General features: G+C 32.9%; 3 protein-coding genes across 6 annotated transcripts in view; 1 reads left to right on the forward strand and 2 right to left on the reverse strand.

Annotated features, from left to right (window-relative positions):
* The window catches only part of LOC129797949 (uncharacterized), a 42,794-nt gene extending 23,510 nt beyond the window's left edge, over positions 1 to 19,284 (reverse strand). The window contains exon 1 of the mRNA XM_055840844.1: positions 19,217 to 19,284. The gene's annotated coding sequence lies outside the window, so the exon portion shown is untranslated. The remainder of the gene's footprint in view (positions 1 to 19,216) is intronic.
* LOC129797946 (A disintegrin and metalloproteinase with thrombospondin motifs 7) overlaps positions 9,775 to 26,224 on the forward strand; it is a 38,891-nt gene continuing 22,441 nt past the window's right edge. The window contains exons 1-3 of one of the 3 annotated variants that reach the window (XM_055840835.1): positions 9,775 to 10,163; positions 23,970 to 24,297; positions 25,065 to 25,233. In XM_055840835.1, coding sequence (XP_055696810.1) covers positions 24,219 to 24,297; positions 25,065 to 25,233 — 248 coding nt within the window. In that variant the 5' untranslated portion in view covers positions 9,775 to 10,163; positions 23,970 to 24,218. The remainder of the gene's footprint in view (positions 10,164 to 23,969; positions 24,298 to 25,064; positions 25,234 to 26,224) is intronic. The other 2 variants (XM_055840834.1, XM_055840836.1) reach the window with 2 other exon arrangements.
* The window catches only part of LOC129797947 (dual specificity protein phosphatase CDC14AB), a 48,915-nt gene continuing 41,907 nt past the window's right edge, over positions 19,217 to 26,224 (reverse strand). Inside the window, exon 10 of one of the 2 annotated variants that reach the window (XM_055840842.1) lies at positions 19,217 to 19,334. In XM_055840842.1, coding sequence (XP_055696817.1) covers positions 19,322 to 19,334 — 13 coding nt within the window. In that variant the 3' untranslated portion in view covers positions 19,217 to 19,321. The remainder of the gene's footprint in view (positions 19,335 to 26,224) is intronic. The other variant, XM_055840841.1, reaches the window with a different exon arrangement.

Consider the following 26,224-nt stretch of genomic DNA (forward strand, 5'->3'; position numbering starts at 1 on the left):
TAATTTCTTTTTTTTTTTAAATTTATTCCCAACAAAGCAACAACTAATTCGAGAAATTCAAATCTCAGCCATCTACACTTGAAATCACATAAAATAGAATTTATTTATTTTATTTTTTTAAATTGTGAATGTTGTTGATTCTGACAAAAAGAACAAGCAAAATCTTTTTCGCTGATATTTCTTCTTCAGATCAGCATTTGAAGAATCTTGATTTTTTTGTTGGTTTCTGTATTAAATTGAGGTGTGTCACTCTTTTAAGCCAATTTAACCACTTCATGTTTTTATTTTTCTCGAGTGAGTTTGTGGCACAATTCGTTAATTTCCTATTTTATGTGCAGAAAACCAAGAGTAAAAACATCTAAAATCAAAATAACTGCATCATTCTTCATTCACGATTAGCCAATAATGATGGAATAATCTTGCAAGATCTTGAAAAAAATATACATTAATTGATTTGATATTGATTCTTTGATCTTGATATGTTTGCAAACAAGATGTGTCACAAATCAACTATAACAATTAACTAAAAAGTTTTCTTTTGACAATTATTTTAATAATATAAAAATAAATTCATTAGACATGTTAATTTTTTTCCTTGCAACGTTAAAGCGATAAATATGGTATGGTAATATGGTAATGTTCTCAGTTTAATTTTAATTAGTCCGCAATACGAAATGTGCAATACGAACATGTAAAATACGAAATGTAAAATACGAACATGTAAAATACGAAATGTAAAATACGAAGTTTCTATATCCCAAATTTTCTGGCTAATATATACTTAAAGTTCCTTTGCATATCAATTATGAGGGTATAAGGCAGTTCTAGGTAACATACTTAGCATTTTTCGTCGATAAATGAAAGTCAGAAAAAATTAACTATCAAATGTTGATCAACCAATATTCTTGTTGTCAAAAATCTACCAACGATAGTCAGGCCATGTAACTTTGACGATCGCAAAACTCGGATGCCGCGACCGGTTCAACTCCGATAAATCCACTTAAAATATAATTTATATTTTTATTTCCATAATTAATCACTGCTGTAACATAATATAACTATTCTACTTTAAGAAAAACCAAAAATTATATTTTTATCGGTTTAATAAGTGGGTGAAATAAATATTTTTCAAAGTCGTGTCTGCTGGGTTGTGTACTAAAAATTTCATTTCCGAGAAAATTTTGCTGTTGACATCTCGTCGCTGGAAAACGTTTAGTTTTTTTTCTTTATTATGAAATATTATTTTCAATCAAAATTATTAATAAAAGTGAAGCTTAGTTATTCATCTTCAAGGTGAGGAAGAGTATATTAATGATATATTAATAATTCATACAGAAATAAGTGAATTTGACCCATCATCAGCACCGAAGACACTGATCTTTATATCCCGGAAATTTTTTTTTCAACATTCGGAAGAGGAGTCAACCAATAACCAGTACGATCAGGCCACCGACAATGATCCTTCAAATGATCCAGTCACCTATAGAAATCAACTTTCTGTCACTTCTGAGACTCTCGATCCTCCGGAAACTCAACCGATTTACGACACATTAAATAGTGCTATTTTTGGCCAGGAGTAATTACAAAACGTCGCCAGAAGAAGAGGGTCAAAGTCAACAATATGAATTGATGGAATAAAACATAAAAAAAATGTTTTTGAAATAATATCTTCTTATTTTTATGCATTAAACTTTTCCTAAGAATGAGCATCCGAGTTTGATCGAATTCAACGGAGTTAGAAAAAACCATGCACTGAGGAAAAAAGGGGGTGAGATTAACTTTTTCTCCTCATAACTTTAACACTTTTTAGGTGTAAAAATATATCAACAGTTTTTAATGTTAATTTTACACCTTTTTAAGGGTCAAATTAACATGAAGCAACGTAACTTTAACCCCTAATACACCTGAAAATGGTAATATTTACACCGATTTCGGATCAATACTGCAGGGTAAAATAAACATTTCCGGAATGTTATTTTAACTTTTTCGGATTTCTCTCAGTGTGGCAGTAAGGTTCTTGCGCATGTATCAATATTATCGTAAATTTATTAATTTCCTTCAATATTGTTGCTAATTTTTTTTTCTATCATGATTCTAAATAATACAAAGAATAATTCTATTGATTTGGAATGGGGAAAAATATTTCATCAGTCCAAAAACAAGCGTTAAAGTCGCATTCTATGAAAAGCATCGGGATTACCTCTCTTTACTATATGCATAGGTCAACTAACAATCTAGTGTCAGTTGATTAAAATTTACCAACTGTTGGTCGATCAATATTTTACCAACAGTAAAAGCAATCAACATACTAACATAAAAAGCTACCAACTGCTGATCGATCAACATTCTACCAACATTCTACCAACATCCGCCGCCGAGCCGAGTCGTGCCATTTTTTAGCGCAGCCGCCGCCGAAAAATATATAATTGTGCAATCAAGTCTAGCCGTTGCCGCCGACTGATTCGACTTTTCGAGCCGCCGTCGCTATCAGTGTGGACGAAATTACGTTTGAGCCGCCTTTGCTACCGTTTCTCGAATATCGAACCTTCTCATTACGACTTCTCAAAATGGAGTCTCCGTCAGGACGACATCTCCAAAATCTGGGATTTTCTTCTATTTTTTTTCTTTTTTGTCAAATACACCCAAAATACCCAAGTTGGTCAGAAAATTTCTCCTGCTTCCTCCAGAAATCACAGATCTTCTGGGATTTTCTTCTACTTATTGTCAAATACACCCAAAACACCCAAGTTGGTCAGAAGATTTCTTCTGCTTCCTCCAGAATATCACAGATCTTCTGGGATTTTCTTCTATTTATTGTCAAACACACCCAAAATACCCAAGTTGGTCAGAAGATTTCTCCTGCTTCCTCCAGGAAATCACAGATCTTCTGGGATTTTCTTCTATTTATTGTCAAATACACCCAAAATACCCAAGTTGGTCAGAAGATTTCTCCTGCTTTCTCCAGGAAATCACAGATCTTCTGGGATTTTCTTCTATTTATTGTCAAATACACCCAAAATACCCAAGTTGGTCAGAAGATTTCTCCTGCTTCCTACAGGAAATCACAGATCTTCTGGGATTTTCTTCTATTTATTGTCAAATACACCCAAAATACCCAAGTTGGTCAGAAGATTTCTCCTGTTTCCTCCAGGAAATCACAGATCTTCTGCGATTTTGTTCTGAATTATGTCAAGTACGCCCAAAATAATCAAATTGGTCAGAAGATTTCTCTGTTGGTTGACCAATAATCAACCAATGGTTGACAAAAAAACATACCAGCAAAAATCTTCTAGACACAATTAATTTGAGAATATTTCATTGACTTAAGTATAATCCATTCAATACCTATAAAAATTATAATGATGCAGTTAGCGAAATTGATAACTGCATCATAATAGTATTACATATACCTAACTTTACAATTGTGTTATCATTTAAATTTGTTCTGCCAACTAAAAACAAACTTGAAAAATAAATACCACACAATGTCTCCAACAATCAAGAAGAATTAATTGAAATGGTAGAATGCTGTACGTGTACTTGATCAGGTATTTCTATCTCGCTAAAAGATTTATTCCACCAGTGATCTCACTAATTACAAGAATTGACACCTGACAATTATCGCATGCAGATCAAGAAGAATTAATATCTCTTTTAACTTCTATACCAAACATCATCATAAATATACTAAGATTGATCTTTATGGCTCTATGACGGTGTCGAACTTAATTAAATTTATTGTGAGATTAATTCTTCTGTGCAATGTTAATCCTCCATTGAGGCACGATCAAAAATGCAATTTTTCATGATTTACCTGCCTTAGAATGTCTCACAGTGCAAATTACTCCCATTTTTTTGCCATTTATCGAGTATTTGATTTATTTAATTGATATCACAATTTATTGTGTACAATATATTACAACAATCTTATTCAAAATTGCGTCGTTTTGCCAGTTCTCAGAAGTTGGCTTCCTCAAAAAGTCACCGAATGATTCTATCGATAGTAGATGAAATATTTAATTAGAAAATGAATTATACATAAATTAAGGAATGACTAATCGATTGAGTCATTCGGCTTTTAGCGTTCTATCGTAAAAAAAATACTGTGCAAAAGATTGCTGACAGAATGTCTGGTTTTGCGTTTAAATTATTTACTTTTAACATCGAATGGAAAGACAAAAAGGCACCAAAAAAAACGTATATTTTCGCTTAATTCCCAATGGTCTCTAATATGTGTATAATTTTTTTTTCAGTTCTATACACGAGCCGCGTTTTATTGTACTAACTTATTTATTTTCGCTATTTGCATATGAGATCAGACAGGGAGAGAAAGAGAGTTAGAGATGAAACTAAGCAAAAAAAACATATTAATTTAATTGTCATAGGGGGAAAATCCACTGCGTATCTTATTGATCATCATCGATCGTGAAATATAGAGGGACATGAAATAAAATACATGAATATTTGACAATTTTTATGAGTATGGTATTATTTTCAGCTCTAAAACTTTTTTTTCATCCACCTAGAAACATCCTATGAAAGGCGGGAAATCTTCATGGTACGTTGAGTATCTTTTGGAAAAGTTTTTGGCGAAGAGTCATTAGCATATAAAGCATATGAGAAGTTTCTGCGATAGAGTCTGCTTCCAGCACATAGAGACCACTGAGGCTAATCTTAAATTAAAATAGGTGTGTGGGCCTCTACGTTAATGGATAGATGGGACGAAACACCTTCGCGGTTTTCGCGACAGTGTTGAATGTATATCTCATCTTAAAGCTTTGAACTGATGAAAAGTTGAATGAAAATAATATTTGCAGTATAATAAAACATGATGATTTTTGAGTTGAAGAAGTAATACTCAAATTGATATAATTGTAAGACAGAAAAATTAGGTTATGTTGAATATAACCTAAAAAACGAGTTGATTTTGAACAACGAAAACTCAAATATTTGCCACACCCTTACAAATAAAGTTTTATTATGAAGTTTTTATTTGGAATGCATGTTTTTTGTTGATTTTGAAACTGTTCTATGTTCTTTTCTAGAATTCTTTTCTCTTAAGTAGCTCAATCTTTTCGATAGGCAATCTTAAAAATTCATATAACCTCAATTTTAAATCGGAAATATAAACAGGTATTTTTGTGATTGAAGTTCGACTTATAAGAACTTAAAAAAAACTTCATAAAATCTACAAACTTTTTATTGATAAATTTTGAGGTTAGATTGGGTTAGATTCAGGAATGTGAGATTAAATTGAAAGTTATCGTAGAAAGTAACCGTACGTGTGACTTTGGCCCTCGGGGTGACTTGGCTCTCTGTTGTTCGTAAGTTTTTCTTTAAGTCTATCAACTAAGGATGGTCTTCATCGATCCGATCTACCATGTCCAATCGGTAAAGACCATAATTAAATTCTAGAACTAAAGAAAACCTTACGAATAGTGAAGGGGGGCAAAACCACTCTATCTACGGTACCTTAAAAAAACCTATGGGGTTTATTCTCATCAACTCACAATTTCCAAATTTTTTACATTCATTGTACATTTACATTTATTAAATAAAACAATAGGGCATGCTCTCAAGTAAAAAGTAAAGTGCCCTCAAGTCGACCGGTTCCTCAATTCGACCGGTAGAGTTATTCATTCAATTTATTTATATTTCCACTAGTATTTGGCGTATGATCTAACATTAATAGGTCAATTATTCCATAAATAAATACGATTCAGTGACAATTTTATAGAAATTCACCTTTAAAACATTCAAATATTGACCAGCGGTCGACTCGAGGGCACCTTACCTTACATACAATTTTTTTAAATGATCAAAAAGACGTCAAGTTTTACTCAGTCAATGAAGTAAATCGATTCAAAAAGCTCCCGTTTACGAGTTCGTAAGAGTTCACGCCAATAAATGACTCCCTCAACGAAGATTGAGCAACGCAAAAAGCGAACCACCGGTCTCGAAATGAGCAAACACGTAGATCTCAGACGGTCTGTGCTCAATCAACCCCTCAACCCCCATAAGATACGCCGGTCGACCTGTCCATAACAGACGACAGATAAACTCAACAGCCCGAGATTGAAGGTAGTTCAGTAATGTCTGCCCCAGAATCATATTGGTCCAAGGGGAGACATGATCGAAGCGCTTAAGGGCAAACACATACCTTATAAGGCAGTTAAAAGCTGTATTTAACATATTTAAAAAGTGATCTTGTCAGTGCGAATATAAAGTTCCGCCCTATACATAAAATGTGGAACGAGAAAGGCTCTCACCAAGAGCAGACGAGTCCCGGTAGGGGTAAAGCGATGGAGATGATGCAAAATCAGAAGATCATAATAAGCCTTCCTAGACACCTTAGAGAAATAACTACTTCAAGGACTTCAAGTGAGAGTATCATTAAATATTACCCCAAGAGTCTTCACACAATCAGTGAAAGAAATCACCTTATCTAGCAGATCAATGGGAGGTGTAAAAGGGCACCAATAACGACTATAAAGAACAACAGCCTGCGACTTTTTAGGGTTTAACACAAAATCACTTTCAGACAGTATTCGGAATGCTCATAGTCGCCAAAGCAGCAAATCTGCAGATCATCTGCATAAAGATGATATGAGAATTATGAGAAATATAAGAGATTTAAAGGGGGGCTTTAATACAGAAAATAAGAAAGGACCCAGAATAGAACCCTGAGTGATGTTTGAATTTGAATGATGTTTTATCACTAACCACTAGAACCACTAGAACCAATTCAACAAATACTTTTTCAAATTTACTTTAATTTTATTGTACTTTAGATTCATTCCAATGTTCAAGAGGTTCTTTTTATAAATGCCTCATTTTCTAATATGTATTGAGTTGATTGAACCTTTTCGTGATTACTGCTTTTCTATCAACTTGACTTTTGTGAATTTTTCTACACAGTACTGATTGAGTAGTGAAACATAAAATAACATAAACTAATGTGAGGTTATGTTATTTCAGGGTTAACTATAACCCCTATAACCTTTCAGATAGATTACTAATATCACATTATGCTTTATGAAACTCACGGACTCGACATATTGCGATCAATTGTCGCCAAAAATTGTCATTTTGACGCAAAATTTATAGCGGAAAGTGGGATACTTTTAAATGTGGTTGCCTTTAAATATTTCAATTTTTTTTCCTATTTCTTATTAATAAGAAAAAAATCAGGGGGTAAACAGGTTATTATCATAGGCAAAAAGTCAGCCAACATTACACCCTACCCTCTAGTCCTACGGCGAAGTTATTCCTTTTGTGGATCAGGTGAGAAATCTAGGTATTGTCTTTAACAAGACGTTATTTCGGTCTGACCATGCATCCATCATTTGCCGCAAGGTGAATTTTTCTCTTTATACTCTTAAACGCTTCCGGGACATCACACCTCATGATACTCGCTTGCTCCTAACCCGAGCACTGTTACTTCTTTTCTTTAATTATGGGGCAGAGCTCTTCTTTATGTTGAATTGTGACACAATTGGCCGGCTTTCAGTTGCTTTCAACAATTGTGTGAGATACATTTGCGGATTGCACCCTCGCGATCATATTTCATCTCATAGAAATGTTTTTGTAGGATGTGATCTCCTATCGCTACTTCGAATGCGAGCCCTAATCTTTCTTAATCGATTGGGATGCGTCGGGATGTCCTGGGTACCTGGGAGGGAATTCTGTAACTCGATGAACGCTTCACTAGTGAACGATTCACTAATGAAAGGTTCACGGGCTTCTCTTCACGACTGCTAGAAAAGTTATTCTGTAACTTTGCGTGAAGCAGAGAGGGGAAATGTGTTGAAATTTTATTAAATTTAAGATTTTCATCAATATTTGAACTAAATAACAATGGAAAACACTAGAATTGAGTATTAGAAATGATGTAGTGCTCTTTTTCAAGCTGATTATGAAAAAAAAATTCAGTGGCTTCACCGAGTGATAACATCATCTTCACTGAAAAATTGACAAGTGAAAAACATAACCTAAAAGTGATCCCTTCACGTGAAGCTATCGCAAGTTACAGAATCTCTTTTGCGATCACTTTAGTGAAGCGTTCACCAATTTTGACAGGTGATCACTTCACAGGGTTACAGAATTCCCCCCTGGCCTCTCTCTTGATTCCTGGCGAGTCGGCTAGAGTCGGTGGACTGATTGTCTCTAAGTCACACCATGAGTCCTTCAGACGAACTCTATTTGTCAAAGGGGTTTTTATGTATAACTCTCTCGCCCCTCAGAAGCGTAGATCGCCTGACACTATTCGGGAGCACTTCAAGAATGGACCTAGCTAATTTCTCTTTTCACCTTTTTTTTGATTTCTTTTTACTTTACTAAATGTATTTTGCTTCATTTTCCTTTTTTTAAGTACTTGTCATGCCACAAATTTGTAAGAAGGAACTACCCTATGTTTTGTGAGTCAATAAATTAATTGAAAAATTGAATTAAACACATCTGTCACTCATGACTTTTTGGGTGCCGATCAGCACGATTCTGGGGAGTGATTGTGCGATCAGCGCGACTTTGGAACCTGATTGCACGATAAACGCGACCTTGAAGACTGATTGCGTGATCATCGCGATCTTGCAGACTAATTGCGCGATCAGCGCGATCGTGGAGGCTTATCGCATGATCAATGCGATCTTGTAGACAGTTCAGTTTAATTTGCCGATCTACCACTCAGACATTCACTTGCTGGCCATACTTATACGCGATTCAGACCTAAGGCTTAGCTGTCTAGCTTAAGTCCTCTAATTCCTCATTAAGCATGATTTTTTAGGAAATTGTTGTTTAGAATTGAATATTAAGGGCAAATGATTCATTAAATTTTGAAAAATCAATAAAATTGCTTGTTATTAAGTTTTTTGTGATCTTCGGGAAGTGGGCTAAACCTCCAGTCTGAAGTCGGCATTGCGCATTCCATGGAAAAATTGAACTTTTCAAAAAAAAACGCCACTTTCCGCTATTATCTTTCTGCAATTTTCTTTCTTAAAAAAATCAATTACTAACGAAAATTGCTCCCAATTATAAAATACACGGCATTTTAGCTTTTCTTTCCAAATTTGCAATTTTTTCAAATTTTCAGAACATTTCAACGATTTCAACCATTATGCAGCAATAGAGTTAACATCCCAAAGGTGGTGAATAAGTGATAAAATGTCTGAGTCTTGGATCTCACGGAAAAAAAGGCGACCAGTAATAATGATCGAGGAGGAGCTGAAAGAGGAAAAATGCAGAGGATGGTTATCTGGCAAATTAAAACATTTGTAAATAAAAAAATGTGTAATTGAACGTACAGATTTTCCTTGATCTCAACTCAAGATAGTGCATCAACATCCAGTATTGTGGGTGATAGAGATTTTACTGAAGTTTCATCACTTTCTTCATAAAATATGATGCAAAAACCATAAAGTGCCAGAATGCAAATACTTGTTCATCAAACATTGCAATTTCGTTTATAAATAAACTCACGTTTAACCCAAAACTTATTTTATTTGCTGCCTTCAGAAGAGATCCATTGACGCTCTTGTGCAAAAATTTGTTAGAAATATTTAATATGAAAATTAAATATTGATAAGAGAAATTAAAAATCATGACAAAATGATCTTTTAGGGAAAATTAAATTATGTTTATAAATAATACGATGTAATTAAAAAAAAAATAAATTGATAGAAAAAGTTATGGAAATAAATTACCAATACCAAAAAGACTAAAACCGCCTGTCTTAAGAGGTATTCGCGAGTGTGTGTATAGCACAAACTCAAGAGCTTGAAACGATCGCATTGAGCGATTTAAATCAAGAGACACCAGACAGTTGGAGTTGGATCGTCGGGTCGATTGCATCTCATCTTTTTGCCTCTCTTTGAGAAAATCTCAGCGAAACTTGCGATCTTGTGATCTTCAATGATTTTTCCAGTTATTGCTTAAAATTGCAAATTTACCATCTGTGTGTGATTGAGTTCGCAAATGTGCGCATTTTTTCTCTTTTAATTTTTTGCGTCATTAGTTGTATATTTTTTTGTCTAGAACAGTTAAATACATTTGGAAAAGATTTAGTGATTTTCATTTTATTTCTTTTCCAAAAAAAAGTTTGTGAAACCGAATTTGTCTTTTTTTTCTTGAGGACACAGTTCGCGGGAACAGAAAGAAGAAGTCTAAATGTGAGATTGTGTACTTTTTTTCTCTTCCACCTCCTCCTATATACTTGCTCAATATATGTCTTATATTTATTTAATTAAATACCGAGTTGCATTTCAATGTTTTTTTTTACCTCCAAGAGCTCATGGAGAGACATCCATATGTCCATATTTATTTAAGGACAGCAGCAAAAAAAAAGAATAAGTGCGAGTGAAAAACGGAAAATATTTATATTTGTCGTATGAAGGGAAAAGTGTCTTGTCTGAGCAATAAAGTGATAAAAATCAAGATTTTTTTTTTATCCATCAAACACCGCACGATTCTCAATAATTCCTGGGCAATGACAGCAAATTACAATTTAAAGTCTTAAGATTGTCTGATATGACTATTCGTCTAGAGATTATGAGACACGTAGGTAATATTATTCAATTTTGTCGTATTTATCGAAACATTATTATGTAGATTGTGTTACGTTACGTGTTGCTATATTAAGTTACTACTACAAGGGGTTGGGTACTGATTGATGACTCGATAATTCATCAAATTGAAGTCTAGTAATAGGGCACTATTTTTGGTAAAAAACGAATTTTAAAAAATAGCAAAATAATTTTAAATAAAGCTGTTTTTTAGTGCCTAAAATAAAGTGATAAATTCTTAGCTAAAGAAATATTACAAAGTTGTGAATCAATTGAACCATTAGTTTTGTTTAAAGTGATTTCTCATCAGTTTAGTGTAATTTAGTGATCAATTTATTTTTTTTTATTGACCAAAATGCTAATTTACCGACGAGATGAATATTATGCTTTTGAAGAATTTTTTGGCTTATAAATTTCTTATGCTTTTGAAATTTCAAAAACTTGATAGCAACTGATAAAAAGCAACTGAGGGCAAGATATTTTTCTAGTCACTTTGTCCTTACAAAGAAGGAATAGTTCATAACTTTAAACCGATTTTAAAAATTACGAAAATTAAACAGAAAAATGTATTTATAAGGCTTTGAAATTGCGTTGATAAAATATGGTTCATTAAAACTTTAAATGTTCTAACCAACCTTTTAAAGATGAAGTTTTAAGAATTATTTGTCAAAAATTTCTTAAAAGAATATTTTTTCCATTTTTCTTCAAATCAGCGAAAATCATTCTTTTGATAATATCGTAGTGCAGCCAACTGTTCAGATAATTTCAGTAGTTTTTTTTTTCTTTTTCGTGAATTTTTTATTGAAATAAAATTAAAAAAAAAAATGAATTTATGTCCTATTCGACAATGAAAAATCGAATATTTTATTTTTGAACGATAATCCGGTGTTTGTCGGGTGGGAGCGGACTAGCCCAAAATCCCCAAAATAAAAGTATTTTCTTCCCAGAGCGCTCGGTGCACTACAACCCTCTTTAGTATTTATTTTATGTTAGTTGTATTATCCTTTAAAATTCTTCTGTTTCTTAGATTTTATGGATATTCTGTTCTCCTCAATTCTTCCAGTGTTCGTCAAAATGTACTTTCTTTTTCAAAATAGAAAGATTCAGGTACATATACAAAGTGACAGTGATATATTCAACTCGTAGAGAAGAAAAAAATGAAAAAAGAAGTTAAAAATTACTAAAATAGTGAATATTCCTGCACTGAGAGAAATCCGAAAAAAGCGAAAAAGTTAAAATAACATTCCGGAAATGTTTTTTTTACCCTGCAGTATTGATCCGAAATCGGTGTAAATATTACCCTTTTTAGGTATAATACGGGTTAAAGTTACCCTTTTTCATGTTGATTTTACCCTTAAAAGGTGTAAAACTAACATTAAAAAATGTTGATATATTTTTACACCCGAAAAGTGTTAAAGTTATGACAAAAAAAGTTAATCGTAGCCTCTTTCTTTCTCAGTGTGTGAAATTAGAGCGACTGTGACGATGCGTAAACGTAATTAGACCTTAGACCATTCTAAATTGACCTACTGAAAAAAAAAAAACCTCACCAAGGGTCGAAAGCTCTGCAAAAAGCTGAATCTTTTTATTTTGAAAAAGAAAGTACACTCTGACTAACACGGGAAGAATTGAGGAGAACAGTATCATTTGAAAACAACGAGGAATTTTGCCAACCAATTTTGGGAACATGGGGTAAAATTTTGAAGATCCAAATTTCAAAATTTGACGGCTTTGATATTTTCAGAATTAGATAGCCTTGTCAAGCTCCCTAATCATTCAAAGTTTTAGGTCTTTTAAGCAAATGGAATGGAAACTAGAAAATATTGAAATTTTGAGATACCTTTTTTTTTAATAAGTATTGATAATTTAAGTATTTTTATGAGCTCAAAGCATAAATGAGATCTGAATGAGATGAATCCGTTGGCAGCTTTAGAAATATAAGAAGAGTATTTACGAACAAGTGTTTGTAAAAGAACAAAAAAAACCTCGTCAAGTTATCATGTTATCATGTTACGACCTATGTTTGTGAAAAAGTACAAACTTTTACGAACTTTTCAAGCATTTCGAAAGTCTCCAGTAGAAATTCACAAACATTTACGAACGAACAATTTAACGGAATATTTTAAACATGGTAATACTCAGTAAATTTTTGTGTAAAAGTGCCCAAAAATCCGAAAAAGCAGTGTTTTTCTGGATTTGTAGATCTTACTGGAATGCAACCCAGTTTTCAAGACAATTTTCTTGGGATCGTTCTCCTGAAATTACCAAAATTTTTCCACTTTTGTGTATTCTTAAGATATTTTTAGTTTTCAAAAAATCTTGGAGTAAAGGTCTCTGATTATTGGAGCTGATTTCATCAAAAAATATTTCAATAATTTTTGAAAGAAAAATACCTATTTTTGAAAGAATTTTTGAAGAAAAATGCCTCCTCATTGAGTATATTTTCCTTCAAAAATTTTTGACAGATTGCTATCATTCCCAATTCTCTTGCTCTTGTGACTGTCTTTCATGAAAATTTGTTGTTCCACTGCTGGAATATGTGCGAAAAATTGAATTTTTTTTTCTTTAAAAATTGGATTCTGTTTTTTTTTTTTTAGTAGGAATTTCTTAAATACTTTATCTCTGCAGAATTAAGGCCTCTACAGTGTAGAGTCTACACACTATGAACAATTTCTTTAAAAAATGCCTGTTAAAGAGAATTTCCTCTATCCTTGTAGACAGAAACGTCAGAATAAAAAAAAGGCAATTTTTGACGAAAATTGCTTTTAGTGTGTAGACACCATTAGAGAAAAATTAAAAAATATATATAATGGAAAATATACTATCAAAATTTGTAAGGGTATAGCTTTGGGACGTTAGGGTGTTTTAATTTCTTACGTCTAATGGCCTCTACACACTAGAGAAATTTATGTCCATATTGAAGAAAATTCCCTAAGCTTGTGTAGGAAAAATTCTTCAAAATGGACATAAATTTCTCTAGTGTGTAGAAGCCATAAGAAAACTCCTTCTATTGAAAAGTCCAATGAACCTCTCCAAAAGACTTCTGAATACGAAATGAAGGACAAAAGAGTTTCTAAATATTATTCAAAACATTTTCATTGTACTAGATTCTAGAATTGACTAAAAAACGTTCAAGCACTTCTTTGAATTAACCATCCTAGGGGGAAGCGAGGCACCTTTAAATTGAGTTTTTTCTCCTATTTTTAAAAGGAATTGAGGTTTATTATAATGTAATTTAGCTTCACAATTGTTTTGTTGAGATAAATTATATCAGTAAAATTATTTTTCAGAAGTATGCCAATTTAAAGGTGCCCCACTTCTCCCTAATAATAAAAATTAATGCAGAGTAAAGGGCGCTGAACATTAGCAGTAATTTCACCAAAAGTTACTTTTTTGAAAGGAATCAATTTTGAAGAAACCAATGTGTAGAGGCCTTACTGAGAAATATATCGTCGGTTGCGTCTACCTCTGTCGTATCTGCATTTGTTTTGTATCTGCATTTGGTGCAAGCTACAATACAGACGTCCCCTCTTGCGTGAAATGCTGACACAAAAGAAATGCAGATACGATAAAGGTAGACGCAACCGACGAAATGTTTATGGATAATTTTCTTATATCCTCATTCACAAAACCGTCTTAAAATCAAGGAAATTAGTGAAAATTGTTATAACTAAAACTCGCTAATCGTTAGCTCCTTTGGATTTTTCATGTTGGGTTCTTTTATGACCTCTACACACTAGAGAAATTTTATGTCCATATTTGGTATTATTGAAGATAAGGTGACCGTTTTTCTTGTAAAAGCGCTATTAAGGTGTCTGTTTCTCTTCTGTAGACATTGTGAAAAATTTTCATCAAAATTAAGTATTTCGAAGTAAAGGTCTCTACAAATTGGGAGCAGTTATCGTTAAAAATTGCTTTTTTCACGTCAAAATTCTGCAAAAAATGCTTCATTTTAATGAAAATTTTCTCGCAATCTGTAGCAGCACATTATACAGCAAAGTGCTAATTTGTTTGAAACGCGCGCGTACAACTATCCCCCATTGAAATTATCGTATGTTAAATTGTGTGCAATTTTAATGAAATGTGTAATACAAATATATCACTTGCGACAAACGATAAATTAGTTTAAATGCAAAAAGGTGCTATGTAAAGTGGAATTTATAGTCATAGTTGAAGATATATTCGCACCTCCGAGACATTATTGTTCAATTAAGTTCGAATAGAATCGATTAGAAATTTTCTCTGTAAGCAACTCAATCAACTGCATTTAAACGTGCATTTTGCATTTTGTATCTTAAGTGGGGGATGATTTACGATGATATTTTTATTGTAACTTCATGCTAAAATAATTGCTATTTTAATTTATTGATTTATTCTATGCTACATAAGTAAATAACATACAAAATGCTGCCTGAATCGAAAAAGTGAATGAGTATATTTTGATTGTACGTCGGATTAAAAATTGTAAGAGGGTATTACTTTTTTTTTGAAAAAAAAATGGAATTTTTGGGTGAAATAAGATACTTTGTATAGAAATAAACATTGCTGACATGCAAATAGTTCATTTCCTCTTCTGCTAAGGCACACCAAATAACCACCAGAAATCCAATAAAGTGCAAAATAGACCGATATTTTCTCGAAAAATGTTGTCGAAATTCCAAACTTTTATAATTGCTAGTGTTGTGATTTTGTGTGGCGCCAACAGAACATTTGTCTTCAATTCACCAATTTTATTTTGCCCTCTCATTCCTTCGGTCTCTTCATTCTCAAATACACTCATATTAATACATTGGGGTACATTGAGATTATAAATAAAACAAAATGCAGTAATTAAAAAAAAAGAGAGAGAAAAGGAGGAGAAAAAATATTCACCGTGTAAACGCCCCACTTGATGGCGCCTAAGAACTTTTTTTTACTCTCTTCTTATCATCATCCTTCTCCACACAAAAATTCTCTTCTTAATTGTTAAATGAGAAAAGTGTGGAGGTATTCTTTTCACAAGAAATCATTCTTGAGTTGACTTCTGTCGTGATACTATATTATTCTCATTCATTTGGCTTATTGCATATTACATTGAAGGCAATGTTAATACGAGTCGAGTGTACACCGCATTTTTTTTTACTTCCTACCAACAACAAAATACAAACACTTGAGTAATAGTTTGCGTATTAGTCAAAGCAAAACACTCAAATGTTTTTTACCGATGAGAAAGAGAGAGAGTGAGAGAGACAGAGAAGAATAATACAATGAGATTATAATATTGAAAACGAATTAATTCCTGGTCCATTACCATTAAAGGCCTCTACACATTGGGAGCAATTTTCGTCAAAAATCATATTTTTGACAGAATTTTGACGTTTCTACCTACAACAGTGCAGACGATTTCCTTCAAAAGAGCCATTTTTGACGAAAACTGCTTGCAATGTGTAGACACCCTAAGATCTCTACACAATGAAAGCCATTCTTTCGTCAAAAATTGTCATTTTGACATTTATCAATTCTTTAAGGGTTGCCGTTATAAGATTTTATCAGTTATAAAAAATTACCGCTAAATTAAATTGCTTTTAAAAAAGAAGAAAAAGCAAATTTTACCAAAAATTACCATTCAAATTTTTATTCTATTTTACTATAATTATTCTTTTTTCGGGAAATTTATTATATTGATTATTTAATTTACCAAAAACATAACTTCATAAAAAAAATATATTTTTCCCATGATTTTTTTTGTAAAATGGGTTTTAATAGGAAAACTGCACCAAATTTCGGACAGCTTGCAATATCGGCCACTTTTTTAATTCCTTAAATTTCCATAAATTTTTGGTTTTTGCATATTCTACTAAATGCTCAAAAACAAAACAAAAAAGTCAAGATGATGTGAAAAAGACTTTGGAAGAATTACATGAGGGCAAGAAACTATGAAAATCAAGGTGGCCGAAATATTACCCAAGCTTATGTGTGCAACTATTCCGAAACTTGGTACACTTACCCTATTTAATTTAATTTAATTTTACAAATTTTGTGATAATGAGTACACAGTAGGATTCCTGTGAATGAGGAAGTGTTTATGTGTTCGGTTCTTTCAAGAAGTTTCCAAAAATTATCATTAGTTTTATATTGATATCCAGAGAAAAATGGAATATAATTTGTAACCATTTCTAATTTAAAATTTTAAAGATTTATCATACTCTTCTTTTTCTTATATTTCGTGGTCGTTTTTTACTCATTGCCCATTTCAAAAACTGAAAAAATCTCAAAATTTCAAATAATAATTTCAAATTTACCCATTATACCCTAATATCAAAATTATTAGACAATAAAAGTAGTTTTAAAGTCTGACATTTACCCTGGAATTTTACATAGGGGAAAGAACGCTACCTTTGGGCAACTCAAGTTGTGAACTAGGGGAAAGTGACCATGCTTGATACTGTAAAATGATTTCCAAGGTTTGTGATTATTTTCTGATTACCACACAAACCGAAGCGATTCTTCCACTATGACAAAAAAATGTCTCATTTATTAGGTTCATAATCCCACTTTAAATAGTTCCTGAAAAACCTTAGATTTTCCTCAAGAAGAAAATGGAAATTCAGTGGCGATTTTTATACAAGTTGGGTCCGGGGCCTTCCTGTATAATAATTGATTCGACAATTCGGAGGCCCATTTTCACTGTAAAAATTTCACCGGATACAAAAAATTGCACATCAATATTTAGACGAAACTGTAATCTATCTGCTTAAATCGTTTGTACGACTGGTTATTAGTTTTAAAATCACTTTTATGTAATTTTTTCTAAGCCATGTTTTTATGAGATTAGGGCACTAGCGAAAACCATTTTTTCATTTTGAGTCCAAGAAAGTGTCACTTTGCAACCTTAAAATTCAGGCAACAAGGTTGAATGCTATGTCAATTGTCGATAAAATTGGAGGATTACAATAGGTGTAATTATGAAAGAATCACATCTAATGATAGAGTTACCACTTTTAAATTATCATTCATGGACCCGTCTTAAAATATAAGATGGACACAGGTAGAATTTATGAATTTGTCACCACCCACAAAAACAGTGTTCCCAAGTAAAAATATTTTTACATAAATATTAATACTGATGAACCCTCTATGTGCCTATGATAGTAGTTTTCCTGAACAGCGACATTAATTAAGAAAAAACTTATGAAATATCATGTATTGAAATTACAGTTTTGGACCTATTTTTGATTTTTGCTTCCTGAAACTAGGAAAAAAGAGCTAGGTTCCTAATTTTTTCAGGAAGTGTGAGACTTAGGACCAGCTATTAAAATATATTGCTAAGAGTCACAACTATTGATTAACACAAGAAAAAAATAGTTATTATCAAGCTTGGATCGTATCAAGCATGGTCACTTTCCCCTACTCATATTTTTTTAAAATATATTTTTAATGACTTTGACCGATTATAAAATTTTATTTTAATAGCTAGTCTAATGCCTAAAATATCCTGCAGAGTCATGAGATCTAAACCATAAAGAACATAGAAAAAAATAAGTCGTCCGAAGGTAGTGAGCTATCCCCCAGAGTGTTTTTTTTAATTTCCCTTCCGAAAAAACGTGTCGTGCGATTTTTTTCATTTTTGAACAGGTGGAAATTTCGCCTATATACGAAAACACCGGTGAAACATTCCTAAAAACAGGTTTTCAAGGCCAAAGATTAAAAAGTCTCTAGGGATCGTATTTCTCAACCAAATGGAGTCATGTTTGGGCTTGTTAAAAAGGTCTTGAAAAATCTTATAAAACTGAAACGACTCATAACCGATAACTAATTTTTATCCGAAGTACAATTATATGACTTCTAAGGTGTATTTTGGGAAGTATTTTGAGTAATTTATAAATCGGTTCAAATCGGTTTGGAACCTGTAAACAGTAAATGACACGAAAGTACTTTTGAGGTATAGTATCTATGTCACGTGTTCGAGCATATCGCAAATCCTGGGATGCTTTGATACTCATTTGGATTACACGTTGACTAGACGAACATTTCATCCAGTTTTGTTGGGATTAGGTTCACTTAATAAGTTTTGATATTGTTTAACACTTTAACGACGAAACAGTTTTGGCGGGCCGAAAATCAGAAATAAAAATGAAACCAATGTACAAAACCAACAAAACCAGTAAAAGGTCTTATTTGGTATATTTTTTGTCTCTCTTAACGATAGGGACAAAAATAGCCTAAAAATTTAAGTAATTTTTCTGGCAATACTAATGAATGATAATTTTCAATTTAATGAAAAATATTATGTTTTACGAAAACGGTTTTGCTTAAAAAAAATTGGAAGTATAAAAAATATTTAAAATTATTTTTCATTGACAATTTAAAAATTTGTAATTTTTGAGCTTAAAAATTTTCTATACAGCAAATAGCTGCAGACTTCCAAAAAATATCCTAGATTCCTTCAACATTCTTTTTCGAAATTACATACAAACATAAGGAAAAAGTAACTTTAGGTAAGTCAGGAAAAATTATTTTCTTTATGGGACACCGGTGTTCCAATCGTCCTTAAAGGGTTAACCGTATTAATCGATTCCAATCGAAATGAATCGGTAATAAATCGATAATTCAGTTTTTATCGAAACACTTTGTTGTCATCTTAATCCTGAAAAGAAGTACATTGCATCTAGGTAACTTACCTTGCCTTGGTGCGTCCACGAAGAATCTCCTATTGTATCACGCAAAGTCATCTCACTCTCTCGAAGAATTGGCGCCATACCCTATCGACAATCTCTTGGCGAGGTTTAGTGTTGGAGGCTGAAAGGGCAAGATCCTCAGCATCATATCCACCTCAGAGTGATTGAGTGCATATGCAGGAGAGACTTGGTATTGTTTTCATCATATACAGTATTATTTGGCGCCCCCATATTACAAAAACCACTTGCGCATGATCTTCCCTGTTTTCGCGGAAAAAAAGATCCACACACGATCATTGCGGCTGATCAGATGAAATGTAGTTGGAGAGTTTCTAAGAACACCAGAGAATAGATTGAGACATTCACGATGAAATTTATGTACATATCTAAAATTAAAAGACGTTGTATGCACATGTCTTTTTTCTCCGCACACCGCAAAGCTCAATATGTCTTTCCTCACAAGTAAATCTTTTCTCTCTAGCGCCACTTAATTGAGATCATTTGTTAGTTAGCTCATAAACACGATTGTGAATGTTCAACAGGTGCCTCCCTTGTATTTGTATGAGATTTTTTTCTCCTGCTTCTTTTCGAAAAAAAAAATAAACCATCATCATCTCTTCCCATGAAGAATTATGAGTGTTTTGCGACGTACAGAAGACACTTTATGATATCAATTGGAGTGTCGTCGCATTTTTAATGAGTATAAAACATAAATAAATTGTATTTTAGAGAGATATAGAGAATAAATAAAACATGAGCTTCAAGTATAAGTCACTTTGGTGTAAATGTACACAAACATTGCGATGGAAAATTAAATTGTGTTGAGAAGTGCAAGGGAGTCACACATTGAAGGAAATACGGTTTATGATTTCAGATTGATGGCGCCTCAGTTAGTCTTTCAGACAAAATTCCTCGCCACACGAGACGCCAATTTCCCCATTTTCATGCATAATATCCCCCTCAAATACAGTCAGTTGAAAATATAGTGCCTTCAAAATGTCTTATCACACGGCTCCAATGCAAATCAACAGCTTCCAATTCAAATACTCTTGTTCTATATCCCAAAAAAAAATCAATTCATTCCGTATGGTCTTTCTTTCTTTTCTTCATCAGCCTAACTGCTGGACAAAAAGAGAACACACCGAATTAAAAAAAAAACTTAATGAAATGTTGATTAATTGAGCGTTCCTATATTTTGATGTATTCAAAGAAAATCTGATGTCTGCCAAGAAAATAAATCAAAATGATCTAATTTTGAGAATCTGTCCGTTTTAGTGGCACATGTTGCAAAACAAATAAACACCAAAATCTTCGCATTATGCACATATGGAAGGTATATTTTTTTGGACTAAGTCAAGAAGATCATGAGGAAGACAAATACCAAAGTCAAGGCAAAGACATGCGACTTGGTATAATTATGTCTCAATGATAACAATAATAAAAATAAATGGAATGCCTTACAAAACTGTTTTACATCAACGTATTAATAGTTAAGTGCAATGCACAATTGCTTTTATTTTGTAAACAAATGAATGAGTGTAATTTCTCTCGTTTATTGACAAACTCCTGAAAACGTGGTCATAAAAGTAATTGTAATTAAGGTAAGTGTGCCAAATTCCGGCCAGCTTGCAATTTCGACCACCTTTTTTGTTCTTCGAATTTCCATGAATTTTTAGTTTTTACATACTCTAGAGATTATACAATGCAAAAGAATAACAAAAAATGTAGCTTCGACAAACGAGATGACGTGAAAAAGGCATTGAAAGAATTCCTGAAGGGCAAGGAACTATGAGAATGAAGGTGGTCGAAATAGGGCACCAAAGCTATGTCTACATTTTTATTCATTTTACAATGTATTAAGAATGATTTTAGAGTAAATAAAGACGATAAACTGTCTACAAGGTTCTAAGCAACACTCCTTAAGTAAAAGGAATAACAAAAATCAATTTCTATTAAAGATATTACATTTCAAACTTGAGATTTTGGCGCTTGCATGCAACTATGCCGAAATTTGGCACACTTACCCTAAATGTCTCTTAATATGGGTGACGTACAAGACAGTCTGCTTTAAAAATATTGCCTATGATAGGATATTAATAAAGATACAAATTCAAATAGGGGAATGTAGGCATGGTGCGAATTTTCTCTTAGTTGGCAAACAGCTGACCTACCATTTCTCATCTCGTTTCATGAGTTTAAGAATGATCTTATGGCTAAATGACGAACTACCTTTTTACTCTAGGTGTTGTTATGTAAAAATCACTCCTAAAAAAGGCATAACATTGCTTGCTGCAGCAATTATCGCTTAAATCAACAATTCTTGTATTAATCTGTGTATTTCCAAAGCGTCCTAGACTTTGCGAAGTTCTCGAACTCGTGCGACATGCTATACCTTAAAAGTACTTTCGCGTCATTTACCGTTTACGGATTTCATTTTTGAACCAAAATTAATTATCAGTTCATAAACGATTTGTTACCGGTTCAGAAACGATCAATAACTATCAATAATTACCCAGTTCATAACCAGTTAGAATCGGTTTAGGCTTGTCAGGAATTTCGAGACATTTCCAAACATGATATCATTTGATTAAAAAATGCGTTCTATAGAGCTTTTTTTTTTTTAACCTTTTCGTATATGGACGAAAATCTGCCTGGGTAATCTCTAAAACATACTCAAAAACGAAAAAAAAATCGAATGACGCGTTTTTGATAAGTCCAAAAAATACATAGTTTTGCAGGGGAGGGGGGGGAGGGGGGAAACGAGGGACATGTTAATGGTTCAAAAATTGACTTATGGGAGGATCCCCCGAAGGCCCCAGAAATCTATCTCTAACCATTTGGGCTCTAAGCGTGGTAGCGATCGGACGGACAGAAGCACAGATGGATAAACAGCGTGACATTACACCTCATAAATTGTCTCAAACGTGGATATATATTTCTTAAGCAATAAAAAAAAGAAATTTATAACTGTAAAACATCATATGGGATTTAGACCTAAGGTTTAATCATATGGTTTAAATTCTCTAATTTCTTAACAAGCAATATATTTGTAAAACAGATTCGAATTGGATATAAAGGGCAAAGAATCCACTAGATTTATAAAAAGAAAACAATATGGCTTGCTTTTTAAGATTTCAAGACATTCAGGACCTGGGTTAAACTTCTAGTTTGAAACCTGTACCAAAGACTATGTGAAGTTATGCCATATTGAAAACAGAGGCAGATATTATAGAATGTTTGAAGATGACTTTACTTTATAAGGACACAACTCCCTTGATGAAAGGCAAGGCCCTGGACACACTTACGACTTACTGCAATTATAATCAAAATAATGATTAGACTAAATTCCCATCAGTTTCTCACTAACTAAAGGCCTCTATACATTGGAAGCAATTTTCGTCAAAAATTCCTTCTTTGAAGGAATTCGTCTGCACTGTTGTAGGTGGAAACGTCAAAATTCTGTGAAAAATGCAATTTTTGACAAAAATCGTTTCTAATGTGTAGACACTTTAAGTCGTTTCTCGGCTTAGTCAAGAAACTGATGGAAATGTGTAATATAATCAATATTTTGACAATATTGTTAAGCCATCTTTCGGCTTAAGTCGTAAAAGTGTCCAGAGCCTAATACGGGCTACAGACCTAAGTCTTAGCCATATGGCTTAATTTCTCTAATTTCCTGTCATTCAGGATTTGTAGGACAATTTTAACTTAGCCTTGAATATTAAGGACAATTGATCCATTAGACACTGAAAAAATCAATAAAATTGATTGCTATTTAGGATTTTGAGACTTTCAGAAACTGGGCTAAACCCCTAGTCTGAAGACCACCTAGGGCCTTGACAGATCTGAGAATAAGCCGAGAGATGGCTTAGCATAATTATATTAGAAATAATGGTCAAACTTCATGTACATCATTTTCCATTAAGTCGTCTCTTGGCTTAAGTCTTGGCTTAAGTGTGTCTAGGGTATAAGATTAAGTCGTAGAGCGTTACTATACAACGAAAACGAACGATTCGACAATTCAAATTCTTAATAGGAAAATGTAGGCATGAGTAATTTTAATAGCACTAACATAAGGCGTATCTTGAGAATCAAGGAGATAAACTCCCTGCAGGTGCGTCAGGGGTGGTTGCTTTTTCAGGACAGGAAAACGTGAATATTTTTGGCAAATCTTTCAACGCTACAACTTTTTTTTAGCCACTGTGGAAGGCGCGTTGTAACGTCGCATCGAAAGCTTTGGCAAAAATATTCGTGTTTTCCTGTCCTAAAAGTATAACCAAACCACCCCTGACGCACTCGTAGGGAGTTTATCTCCTTGATTCTCAAGAATGTAGGCATGGTTCGCATACAGTGGACCTTCAAACGATGCGAATTTTCTCTTCGTTTGCAAAGAGCTGGTATATTCGGTATATCATTTCTCATCTTGTCTCATGAGAATTATAGTTATTATCTATCTTATGGCTAAGAAATGACGAACTAGTTCATTGCAAACAAAAAACAAAATTTGCATCGTATGAAGGTTTAATGTGTACGAACCATACCTGGCATTCCCCTATAATACCAAATTTTATATGTCAAATTCATCAAATTTTCTTAACTTTAAAGAGGCTTTAAGTCCTTTCGCACTATAAATTCTAAGCATTATTATTGCAATTGCATTATAAGACAATGATATGAGCAAGTAGTACTAAAAGAGAAAGGAGAGAAGAAACACATTATCATTAACAACAATGTATATAAAATGAACTACTGACAGTGACAAATTCAGTAAAATTTACAGAGACAATGTGCTGAAAGTACTAAAATGAAGAAAATCATCGATAATGGTTAGTGCCAAAAGCATAAAAATAACAAGTGCAGTGGACAATTAGTGCAATAATTGAATATAAAATCTCAAATGGTATTGAAACCAACATCTTGCGTGAATTAATGCGTGTGAAAGAGTCACAGGCTAAATACAAAAAGGAAGTGCAAGCAATAAAACATCTTGATAAATAACTGTAAAATGCCACAATTTTGGATTTACGGAATAATTTTCATATTCACTGTGGGAACATCTCTTGAATTGGAATATGAACATGAAGGTGAGTATCAATGAAGATCTCACTTTTCTTCGCGCAGTGTCTTCTGGAGTTTGAACCACAAAAAAAAATGAATCTCTCTGCAATATCTTCTTTAATTTATTATCTCCTGCAATATATATTTCACCATAATTTGAGATATGAGGCTGGAGATCAAAAATTTCTCTTTATTCCCATTTATAGTAACAAGGTGATCTTTTTTTTTCATTCCATCTCCTTCAACATTTTCCAACATCTTTTGTGATCTCTTGTGCCTGCCAACAATAATACCTATAATAACAATCATGAATTCTGAACATGGAGTGAGATGGAGAAAGACGCTTTGGTCCATAATTAATTCGAAAAAGCCGATAATAATATAAGTACCTTCGTCTTTTTCTCTTCTGCTGGCGCTATGGAACATTGGCGCCAGACGACAAAATGTACGGGAAAACACTGTCATCATAAAGAAACGTTTCTTATTATTATTGTTGCGATATCTGGAGTGCACGCATTATTCCACATTCGCTATATTGTTATTGGCTACCTCAATGAAAACATATACACACACTAAAAGAGAATCGCATTACACTTTACCGACAATGCCTCCTCTTGTGTAGTCCATACTACACTGAAATTTTTACTCATTCTCTACTTGGGTGTTTATTGAGAATGTCCAAATATGAAAATAATCCCTTTCACATCAAGGAACACCAGCTCTTGCAATTTCAGGTGTCCAGTGAGAATTTCATCACTAATGAGGTGTTCTTTTTCTCTCTTTTCATCTTAAGGCATCTACTCAAATGGAATTGCTAATGGAAAATTAGTAATTCCCAGAAAAGTTGATCAACACGGCAATCACGTTTCGCATTTATTGGATCACTACCACGATGAAGCCAGTGAATCAACTTTGCACTATCATTTGGAAATTGATAATGAAACGCTGCATTTAGAATTAGAGTAAGTTACAATTTTTCCTTAATTTTTTAGTCTAGATCGAATTAGGTAGCGAGACTTTCCTAAGACTTATGGAATACGTCGTATAGATCAATTCAATTGATTGAACTGAAATGAACATCAATAAGTTTAAGTTACTCTATGTTAGGTATATTCATTTAGTTACTTCTCAAGAAATTTTGATTTTGAATTTAGGTAATTCAAATTGGAAAGTTGATTGAAAGAGTTATACCGCGTTATTTGTCCGTTTCTGTAATTGCCCTAGGACTTAAAGACGTCAGAGGGTAGTGGTATTACTTTCGACTTCGACTCCACTAGTAAAAATAAAAGGATCAAATTGATCCTTTTGCAAAGGATGGATCAAATTAACATATTCTACTACGATAGATGTGCATTCAGAGTTCGAAATTTGATCCATCCTTTGCAAAAGGATCAAATTTGGATCAATTTGATCCTTTTATTTTTACCAGTGTCTCATTAAAATAAAAACAAATATCAAGGGTCTAGCTAGGTCAAGAATTTGGACCTTATAGTGAACCATTAATTTATTTTTTTAATTGTAAAAGAATTAAAAGAAAAAAATTGCTAAGAGGTTTCGTTTAAAATAAAAAAATATAGACATTTTAATAACATTTTAATATGTTTTTTAAGAAATTTTTAAATTAAAAAGATCTTTTTTATTTTATCTTTTGTAAAAAGTTACAATTGATCAATCATATTTTTTATCATAATTCAGAATGAAATTATAAACTAATTGATAGACACGATAGAGCCTTTAGAAATTTCTTTTGCTCTTCATGTCAATCGAATGCGTTGAAAGTATTAGCTTTATTCGGGTTTTTCTCCAAGCTCGATTTTTGAAAAAGTTGGACAAGATTTCTTGAAAACTTATTTAGAGAAAGGTGGGGTTAATATTAAGCTGAGACTATATTGAAAACGTTTTTTTTCGAATATTTCTGGAGGAAATTTGGCTCTAATGACCTCTACACACTAA

The sequence above is a fragment of the Phlebotomus papatasi genome, chromosome 1 (genome assembly GCF_024763615.1).
Source record: "Phlebotomus papatasi isolate M1 chromosome 1, Ppap_2.1, whole genome shotgun sequence".
In the NCBI taxonomy this organism is placed as follows: domain Eukaryota; kingdom Metazoa; phylum Arthropoda; class Insecta; order Diptera; family Psychodidae; genus Phlebotomus; species Phlebotomus papatasi.